Genomic DNA, 11091 nt, shown 5'->3' on the forward strand with positions numbered 1-11091 from the left:
AGATGCTTTTACCAATTACACATATATTAAATAAATGAAAGTGTGACGAAAAAAATATATAAAAAAGTGTACCTTTTCACCTTCATAACATGGGCTCATGTTCGTATTGGGGCCGGTGGCCCAGTGAGTTAGTGACGGAGACAGTTTGTTTTGGGGTTAGTGGCACGCTGGCTCAGTAATGTAGACAAATCTCTTAAACGCCTAAACATCTTGGGTTCAAGTCCCAAAAAATAAAATTAAACTTGTTTTATGAGAAAAAAAAAAAGAAAGCACGTTCATCATTGATGCTTCATCTCTCATTCAATACCGGTTACCGGAACACGCTATGCGTTAGTTCAAATCTGATGTCAACAAAAACGACCAGCCTTTTGTGATGGCTACAATAACGCTTGGCTCCGGTTATGGATGCGGCAAAGGAGAGATTGATGGTGCATGTCTAGGAAAATTTTATAGGTTGTGTCTATTGCTAAGTATTAACTATTTAGGATGAACAAAGTCAAGTCAGGTCACATAATAAAAATATGAAACCATATTTTTCAGTCCAACTTTTATTTAGATAAACCGTTCATCACATTCATATTCAGAATAATGAAACCATAACTTGACTCCAACTATATCCAAACCAAACATAAAGTGAATCAATGAAAGCGTTTGTAACTGAAACTAGAGATGCAAATCCGGTTAACCGGCTTTGGAATAATAGTCAGTAACAGTAACGGTAACCTACTCCTGGTCAAACGGTCAAAACCGGTTATTGCCAATAACCGATTACATTCTCTAACATGGTTTTAAATGAAAAATCCCTCACATGTGTAACTGATTCGTTTTGGTTATTAACCGGTTAACCTATTAAAATGAAATTAACAATAACCGTTAGTCACAGGCACAAAACCCGAACCCGTAAGTACAAACCGGGTTTCAGTTTCTCATAGAAACTTACTCGGACTCGTAACTGGTTCACCTCTGCCCGGTCAGAACCCAACAAATAATAATAACCAATAATCACAGGCTTCAATTCAATTCCGTAGCTAATAGTTTCAATCTAGGGCTCCAATTTCTTCATGATCCGTTTGCTGCCGTTAATTCACCTGCTGCTGCTGCTGTTGCTGGTAACTTAAAACACTCATTTCATTGCATATTCATTATCCGTTACTGATTAATTATTGAATTCCAAGTCAAATTATGATGATCGATGGTTTAAACTTTAAATATTGTGTTTCATTTGTGCATTTTGAAGTTGAATATTAGAATTACTGAATTTCAACTGCAGTATAACATGTGATATTATTATTACATATAGGTACTAGTATTATATATATATACTGCATATATATGTAGCGGTATTGTATTACTCGCCGCTACGTTTATTATTGAATTCGAAGTGAAATTCATGTGTTATGATGACCGAGGAGGTTTTGAATATTGTGTTTCGTTTGTGCATTTTGAAGTTGAATATTAGAATTACTGAATTTCAACTTGGCACTTGATTTGGATTCTTCTAGGGACAGGATCACGAGAGAACTCTATACAACATATATGAAGTATATCCTGTGATACTAGTATTACATATATGTACTAGTATATGCTGCATATATGCATTATATAGTGCATATATGCGTCCTCTCTGTGTTGCTTAGTTGGTTAAGGGGGCGGAACAATAACCTAGAGGTCGTGGGTCCGAAACCGATCCTAAGAGCCAATCGCCTTGCCGCTGAGCGAAGCTGATTTACCTCTCACGTGATGGGCCTGGGACGGTCTGCCATGGGGCGGTTTACGTGTCCGGAACAACACGTTTTGGAACAATAGTGCATATATGCAGTATATACTTTTTTTTTTGGGGGGGGGATACATGTTTTAGGCTGGTTCCAGGCCATTTTCTGATGTTTCAAACCAGTTTGCTTGGAATTTTCAAAATTTTGCTGAAATTTCAGGATCTGGCAGTTGATTTGGATTCTTCTTTTTAATGTTTAATGCATTAAGAGCATTCCCATCCTATCCCCCCAACTTTGTGTGAGGGGAGTTTGTAAATTATAGGGTGGGGTCTTGAGTGGTTGTGAGTGTAAATTATAGGGTGGAGAGAGAAAAGGTAGTGATTTTTTGTAAATTTGTTGTAGGGTGGAGAGAGAAAACTGTAATGGTAAAAGTATTAAAAAAATATTATTTAATTAAACAAAAGAGAGAAATGTAGTGTTTTAAAGTAATGTATTAACTGGTAGGGACAGGATCATGAGAGAGATCATTTTTTTGTGGGAGAATTAGAGAACTCTATACCTAACATGGTCGCAGCATATCCACTATGTATGTGATATTAATATTACACATATATATGTAGCAGTATATACTGCATGTATGTAGTAGTAAAGGGTGAGCCTTGGGCCTAGGCGGGAGGCGCTTAAAAAGCTTAGGGCGTGATAAACAAGGCGTATTGCATAAATGTACCATTTTTTGGGGTTTTAAACATGTTTTAGGCTTGTTTAGGCTGGTTCCGGGCCAATGTCTGACGTTTCAGACTAGTTTGCTCAGAATTTGCAAATGTTTGCTGAAATTTTCAGGAATTGCCCTGAATCTGACAAAAAACTGACCAGGCGCTTTCCTTGCTCCTCGCCTTGCCTGAGGGCCTAAGCACACGCCTGAAGGGCTTTTGATAACATAGGTATATACTGCTAACTGTATATGATATATGTAATATATATACTGCACATATATGTAGTATATGTATTGCATATATGTGTGAACCCTCGCGTGTGCAAAAGTGAAATTGCACTAATTTTGAGGTTATTTTACCAATCCGTGAAAATAACGTTAAAAGTGGATCAGGCATCATGTGGTGGCGTTGATAGCCGAAAGACAAGGGTACACACACCAATCGGCTGGTGTCCTGGTGGTTGAGTGTTATGTGCCTTATGTCCAAGGCTTGATGCAAAACTACTATCGAGCCGGGGGTCTCACCGGAAGCAGCCTCTCTATTCCTACGGGGTAGAGATAAGGCTGTCTACATCTTACCCTCCTCGGACCCTACCATAGCTTTGCTATTGGTGGGATTTACTGAGTACGATGATGATGATGATGATGATGTATTGCATATATGTAGTATGGAGTTCTCCAGTTCTCTCATAATCCTTCCCCTTAACTATTTAGTATTGTAAGTGGAAAATCATCTTGACAATCACTCATTTTGCTTTTATCGTCATAATGGCTGTAATACCTCATAGGCCATTTTGGCACATAAATCCATAGATTGTGTATTGTTATGTAATTCAATGTAGTGATTGAAATAATATTGATAATATCGTTGTGTAACCTTTGTACTAGTTAATAGCAGGCAGGTCACATGGATCTTCTCCCGGGACCCGTAAAACTGAGCGATCGTTGGTATTTTCGTTGTTTAATCTCAAAGAGAAGAGCAAGTTCTGGAGTGAATCTGTCATACGAAGTGGTATGCATGCATCTACTGATAGATATTATTTTCGATACCTTCTAAGTTTTTAATTATATCTGAATCATACATGTAGATTTTGATGATTTGAAGACTGCAACAGTTGAAGAATCTAGTGTTCTTAATTACACCAAGGCAGGTACTCATTATCTTTCTTTCTTTACTATTGGGATTCCTTTTTTTATTGTAGAGATACCATGAAAAATAATTAATCATCAATCTAAAGTGTCGCATCTTTTAAATTTGCATTGTATTGCATTTAATTTTGTTATTATGCAAGAAAAAAACATGACATTCTTCATTTATTTCAGGGAATATTGCCAATTATCTACAGCTTTTGGAAGTTGAACATATGTATCTTCCAGTCCCAATAAATTTCATCTTCATAGGTTTTGAAGGGAGTGGCAACCAAGGTATATTATAGTGTTCAAGTTTATCTTCAATTTCATATATAAAGTTGGGTGCTTATGATATATTTTTGTGATATGATTATCGATACAGCCTTTAAGCTACGTACTGAAGAACTTGAGCGATGGTTCATGAAAATTGATCATATATTTGAACATACTAGGATTCCACAAATGGAAGAAGTTCTTGCTCCATTCTACAAAAACAGGATAGATAGAAGTCATCATCAGCATCATTTTCCACTTGTCAGTCACCTCAATTACAAGTAATGTTTTTATTCATTTTCTCTTGTTTTTTTTGTTAACATGTGTAGGGTTGATTGCGTCTTTTGTTATTTACTAATTTGCCCTCTGGGAATGCATGTTCTTGTTTATTTATGCAGCTTCTCTGTTCATGCTATCCAAATGAGTGAGAAAGTCAATTCTCTTTTTGAGCATGCTATTGGTGTCCTCTCTCGTAAGGATGATGCTAATCATACAAGGTATGTGTCACATTCTACATATACTGGTTTATAACTTTATCTTATGTGTCTTACACTATATGTCAATAACAAATCAAATGAGTGCAAATTGTCGGTGGCTACATATGAGACTTTTCAAGTTAGTCTTGAAAACTTTGCATTACTTTTTAGTTCTAAATAGTTCTACCAACTTGGTTAATAAATTGGTTCAGAGCTTTGGTTTGAAGTTCTTATTTGCACAACTGCATAACTGTGTATATTTGTTTGATATTACATATAGATGTTTTTCTGCACCTGCACTGAATTTGCATCCATGTTTTATACTTGATAAACAATTAGCCATCCAAGTTACCAAGTGGTCACTGCAAGATAGACAACAATCACAGATATCATCAGTTTATGCAAAAAATAGTGTCTAATTATCTATAATTGTACAATTATACCAAATATTTCATAGAGGCCAAGATACAACAAGATCCCAAAATGTTAGCGTTAAATTCCAATATTCCATATTACACTGTGCCATGAAGACACTAAGATCACAGAGGTTTATGTGTAATCTTATTTATATTCTGTACTCGTATGCATTTTAGCTTATCGAGTCCCAATTACCATGAATACATTTAACATCAGGTTAAGAGTTTTGTTGGAAGCTTTTCTTTTTTTCATGCAGCACTTGGATTCTTTTTGTTTTGTACTTTAGTTTTTCTGTTCTCGTTTTATGGTCGAATTATCACTCAATGCTCTAAGTAGTGAACTCGGATTCTATAGATGTACTCTCAACATATTTAGATTCTTTCCTATGGTCTTTAGATAAGTTGAAGTATTTTTGTTTTGCACAGTAATTTATAACATATGAAAACTTTGCACCATCAAAATCAACTTTTCCTCTTTGAAGGGAGGATAATCTTTGGCAAGTGGATGTGGATATGATGGATATTCTCTTCACCAGTCTTGTGGAATATCTTGACCTAGAAAATGCGTATAATATTTTCATATTGAATCCTAAGAAAGATGCAAAGAGAGGTAAATATGGCTACAGGTGCGTATTTGGTTAGTTAGTTTTCTTATTTGTTCTTCCTTTCTTTTGAGATGCTTTATTTAAGAATGATGTTTTTAAAACATACCTTTGTGCAAACATGTTATTGATGTTATAAAAATCTTACAGGAGAGGATTGTCAGATAGTGAAATAAATTTTCTTAAGGAGGTGCTTTCAATTACTCTTGTACCTTAACTTGTTTTAAGATATATTTGATAAGTTCTAATTTCTATCTGAAGAACTAGCAAGTGACCCTGATATTTTTGCATGCAGAATAAGGGTTTACAAGACAAAATCCTTCAGTCAGGAAGTATACCAGAAAATGCTCTTGGTGTGTAGCAATTTATATAATTTGTTTTGAAAATACAAATGCAGACCAATAGTGCCTAAATTTGTGTATAATTGTGTATATGGCAGCTATGGACAAAATCAAAAGGCCCTTGTATGAGAAGCATCCAATGTCAAAATTCTCCTGGACAGTTACAGAAGAAACCGACACGGTCAGTTTTCATATTTGCACTAACAAAGATTGAAATTTAAACCTGATGTGAGTACAACAGTCAACCCTGTGTTTTTACCTTAAAACCTGTGTGCAAATGTTTGAAATCTTCAAAAGCAGTAGCAAGCACTCTTTTGTAAAGTTTTTGATATCCATTTACACTTTATTAAAAGCTAAAGTGGTTAGCAAACTCTTTTTTCACAGTTGTTTACCTTTTAAAATAAAAGAATAACATAAAAGTAGGCTTGCAAATGAACTGAACGAACACAAAAGGGACATGTTTGTGTTCGTTCTTTAACTTTAACCAAGCAAATGATTGAAAATGAACAATTAAACAAACGCTTTCATTCATTGAGAAAATTAGCTTGTGCGTGTTTTGTTTTTGTTTGTTTGTTAATAGTATAAATGAACCGTTCACAAAAATAAACGAAGGGTTCACAAACATAAACAAATGAACATAGATGGACAAACATAAGTGAGCGAATACGAATTAAAATTACACGTGAACATCAATCTGTCAGGCCTAAAAATAATAAAACTAGACTAAACTGTAGTGGGTCTGAAAAGTTTAATAGAATCATATAAACAAACTTAAATACACGCAAACGGACAAACATAAATGAACATAAACGAATGAGCATAAATAAGCGTCAATGAACAACCATAAACAAACGAAGGAGACGTGTTCATGTTCTTTATTTTAACAACTGAACAAAAAAATTGTTCATGCTCGCTCGTTTATTAACCAAACGAACCTAAACTCACTTCCTGCTGCACAGTTCACTGAACGCTCGGTTCATTTACAGGCCTAAATAAAAGCAAAGTTTTGTAATTGAGTTGTTTTATTTTATTCTTTACAATTCAGATAGAATGGTATCATAGTTGCCTAAATGCTTTGAACAATGTCGAGAGCCTATACCAAAAGAAAGACGTGACCGATATCATTCAATCAAAAGTTATCCAGGTTTGTCATTTATATCATAAATACACAATTTTTATACAGGGCACGTTATCTGAAAATCAATAATAACTGCAAGCTAATTTTGTACTATGTATGTTTTGTTTAAAGTTGTTAAATGGGAAAAACGAGGACATGAAGCTTCGCTTAAAAGAGAATTTGAAATCTGGTGATTTGAACGGGCTCCATGCAGACTGTCTTACAGATACATGGATCGGAAAAGACAGATGGGCATTTATCGATCTAAGTGCGGGTCCTTTCTCCTGGGGACCCGCTGTTGGTGGCGAAGGTGTGCGTACCGAACTCACATTACCTAATGTGGAAAAAACCATTGGCGCAATTGCAGGTACTAAATTACTACCTTATTGTAGCTACGTTTTGTCATTTTATCATTTTGCTGACATGTCAATGGCCTTTAATCCATAGAAGTGCTGAGTAATATATTCATCTTACATGGTCCAAGATCATAAGTTCATAACATTTGTACTTCATTTGCTGATGCCATTTTGTTCAAAAACTGATAAAACCTTCATAACGTCTAATTTATCAGTTTTGCGTTTTTCTTGTGCATTTCAGAAGTTTCAGAAGAAGAGGCTGAAGATCACTTGCAAGATGTGATTCAGGAGAAGTTTGCTTCATTTGGGGATGTATGCATCTTAACTTCAATCTTCTCATGTTATTAATGATATAATTAGGTCTGTATAGGAACCAAACATTTAATGACCATTGATGAGTCGCTTGACTGGAAGTTTGTTTATGTTCATTTATTTAATAAGCAAATGGGACATGAATGCTCCTTGTTCGTTCATTCAAGTTCTCATTTAAAATCGTTTATGTTGGTTACTTGTTAGTTTACGACTTACGTTTTGTTCGTTTATGTTCATTAATATACTCATTTAAAAATTTTATTCCCGTTACAATTTAATCTAGTTTAAGTTACGAACGATCATGTGCATGAACATGTTTTGTTCGCTTCGTTTACAGGCCTAGACACACTTGATTTTGGATACATTAATTTATGTTTATCTACTTACTTTTTTTTATGTTTATATAAAGTAATTACATGGATAAGAATAAATATGTTTTAAAGATTGTTACAGAAGTATATAGATTCGTGGCTGAATGCTTTTTTAGTTGAAATAAAGTTTCTTTTTAAGAGTATTATTAGCCTAACATCTACTTTTCATGAATTTTCTAGAAAGATCATCAAGCCATAGATATCCTTTTAGCAGAGATAGACATATACGAGCTGTTTTCTTTCAAGCATTGTTGGGGAAGAAGGGTAAAGCTCTCTCTTTGTGAAGGTATTCTACATAACATGAACTATTTTTATACTTTATATGTTCGTAATTATTCTTTTTGTTAATATTTTGTTCAATATACTCACTGAAAATTAATGTAGAGCTTGATGAGAGAATGCATGACTTAAAAACGGAACTTGAGTCATTTGAAAACGATGATTCTGAAGAAAGCCATAAACAAAAGGCTATAGATGCTCTAAGACGAATGGAAAGCTGGAATTTGTTCAGTGACATTTCTTATGAGGTATGCTTGGTTACACATAATATTTGTGTCCTAAGTTTTTTTATTTTAATAGGATATCATATTTGTATCCTAAGCTTTTTATTTCAGGATACCCACAACTACACGGTTGCACGTGACACTTTTCTTGCACATATGGGTGCAACATTATGGGGATCTATGAGGCACATAATATCACCTTCTCTTGCTGACGGGGCGTTCCACCATTATGAGAAAGTATCCTTCCAGTTATTTTTCATTACACAGGAGGCGAGTTTATTTTCATAGAACAAAAAAATGATAATGTATACAAATTAATCTATAATTTTGTTTTTGAAATGCAGAAAGTCAGGAATATCAAGTCTTTGCCTGTGGATATAAATGCTATCACCGAAGCACTTTCTTCTTTACTGTTACCTTCTCAGAAACCTATGTTCAGTCAACACATGTATGCTCATCTTCATCATATATATGATGTATGTATATGCATATACGTGTATGTGATATATGTATGATTTGTAGGTTACCACTTTCAGAAGATCCCGCATTGGCAATGGCGTTTTCTGTTGCTAGAAGAGCCTCTGCTGTACCTATGTTGCTTGTTAATGGAACATTCCGGAGAAAAGTTCGTTCATATCTTGATTCTTCTATTTTACAACATCAGTTGCAGAGGCTAAGTGATCATGGGTCTCTTAAAGGTTCTCATTCTATTGATATTTATTAGATGCTTTTAGCTTCTGTCACAGAAACCTCTAAACTCGCAGCTTGTAATTTACGTGCTATTTCAGTGATGTAAATTAAGCAATCCTTTTTTTTTTCTTTTTTTTTGGTAGGGTCGCATGCCCATGGTAGGTCTACGTTAGAAGTTCCAATTTTCTGGTTCATACACGGGGAGCCATTATTAGTGGACAAACATTATCAGGCAAAGGCACTCTCGGATATGGTTATTGTTGTCCAATCCGAGGCATCATCATGGGAAAGCCATCTACAATGCAACAGTCAATCTCTGTTGTGGAACTTGAGGTCAATTTGCTGCAATCTTATACATTTTTATGGACATTAATTTAATCGCTAATCCTAATTATTGAATATTTGCAATACTTTCAGGAGGCCAATACAAGCTGCAGTGGCTGCTGTTTCTGAACATATTGCTGGGTTGCTTCCACTTCATCTTGTTTATAGCCAAGCTCATGAGTCTGCAATCGAGGTATCATTCCATATGTTGACCTTTTAAATCAGTTTTTAATTTTGCAATAATTTATGGTGGTTACGTTTCAGGACTGGGCGTGGTCTGTCGGATGCAACCCGTTTTCAGTCACTTCTCAAGGGTGGCATATTTCACAGTTTCAGTTGGATTCAATTGCACGCAGCTATATGCTTACAACTCTCGAGGAGACTATACAGCTAGTCAACTCAGCAATCAACCGGTTAAAGATGGAACGCACATGTATCCTTTTCTGCTGATAGTTTCACTAGATTGAATATATAAATGATTAAATAACCGTAACCGAAACCAAAAGCTTTGAGGTTTTATGCTTCTTAACAAAATGCTAGCTGAACAAAGTTTTAAGTCCTTTCGGATGCACGAACGACATTTGGTGGATAAATATAACTATGTTGTTAACCGTTGGAAAAGTGTAAGTCATTATATCTTATAAAGTTCTATCTGTATATTATAAGTTATAACATTGCTCTTTTAATTTGTGATAATTAAACGATATCTATCTATATATTATTCTTCAGATTTCAACAGTTACGGGAGAACTGCGTTTTGTGGATGCATTGAGACTTTTAACCAGTCTGGAAGATGCTTCCAAAGGGTTAGTCATTTCACGGTAAGATTTTTTATATGAACATAATATTGATATATTATATGTTGTAGGTTTGTGGAGTACGTGAACACTACAGTAACCGGCATGCACCAGATTCACTGCACCAAGCAGAGAAAAGTCAAAGTCGAGTTTGACTTGACCACGATTCCTGCATTCTTGGTTGTCCTGTTTGTTCTATGGTTCGTGTTAAAGCCAAGACGGCCCAAGGCTAAGATTAACTGAGTTTACATTTTAGGTAATCCTCCTTTATTTAGTTTCAGACTATACTTGTTATTTTAGTAAATTTTGGATACTTTATTTAATTGTTTAGATGATATAAAAAGGCCTCTATTCACGAGTAAGTTATATTTATGTTTTTATTGAACAATAATTACCGGCTATTGAATCGCGATATAGTTTCATATATTTGTTTTGAAAATGGTTTGTGATATATATGTTTACATGAAATTATGAAATTTCTCCAGTAATGAAGTAACATTTGTTTGCTTAATGAGTTCATTTGAACTATCTCAAGTTGTGTAATGGGTAAAAAAAGATAAGCGACTCGTATGAAACATGCGAGCTTAGAATTAGTCCACATGGGTGGCTTGTCGTAGGCTCACTTCCGATGCGAGGTAGGTGCCCTTTAGATCCACACTTGTAGTATAATGTGAAAATGATTTTTGTGTAACACACGGCTGTGCGTTACTTTAACCTGTCACAAACCCGACCCATTGTCATCTTAAGAAACCGTATGGTCACTCAAGATCATGGCAAGAAACCCTTAGAAGAGTATATGGTGTCATCTATGGATGACAATGGGTAGGGTTTCAGATGGGTTTAGGAAATCTCAAAATTCGTCGAGTATTAACGGGTAATTGCCCATTGGGTATACCATGGATTTAGAGTATATTATGTAGGGATGAGCTCGGTATCGATCCATAATTTCTGGTCCCAA

At 35.0% G+C, this 11091-nt stretch overlaps 1 protein-coding gene across 1 annotated transcript; it reads left to right on the forward strand.

Moving 5' to 3' along the window:
- The first annotated feature begins 1000 nt into the window (after positions 1-1000).
- Positions 1001-10509, forward strand: LOC143564760 (uncharacterized). The gene is made up of 24 exons (XM_077051944.1): positions 1001-1109; positions 3313-3436; positions 3513-3575; positions 3748-3849; positions 3938-4109; positions 4227-4325; positions 5203-5346; positions 5473-5512; positions 5618-5675; positions 5762-5844; positions 6709-6807; positions 6913-7147; positions 7378-7448; positions 8000-8105; positions 8204-8346; positions 8434-8592; positions 8667-8770; positions 8845-9020; positions 9156-9345; positions 9430-9529; positions 9601-9769; positions 9877-9959; positions 10066-10142; positions 10205-10509. Exons 1-24 carry the CDS (start codon positions 1062-1064, stop codon positions 10374-10376), a joined length of 2817 nt encoding a protein of 938 aa, XP_076908059.1. The 5' UTR covers positions 1001-1061; the 3' UTR covers positions 10377-10509.
- The last annotated feature ends 582 nt before the right edge of the window (positions 10510-11091 follow it).

This window comes from Bidens hawaiensis, unplaced genomic scaffold (genome assembly GCF_021521415.1).
Source record: "Bidens hawaiensis isolate Kalapana, Puna unplaced genomic scaffold, B.hawaiensis_p1.1 tig00022155_1, whole genome shotgun sequence".
Taxonomy (NCBI): Eukaryota; Viridiplantae; Streptophyta; class Magnoliopsida; order Asterales; family Asteraceae; genus Bidens; species Bidens hawaiensis.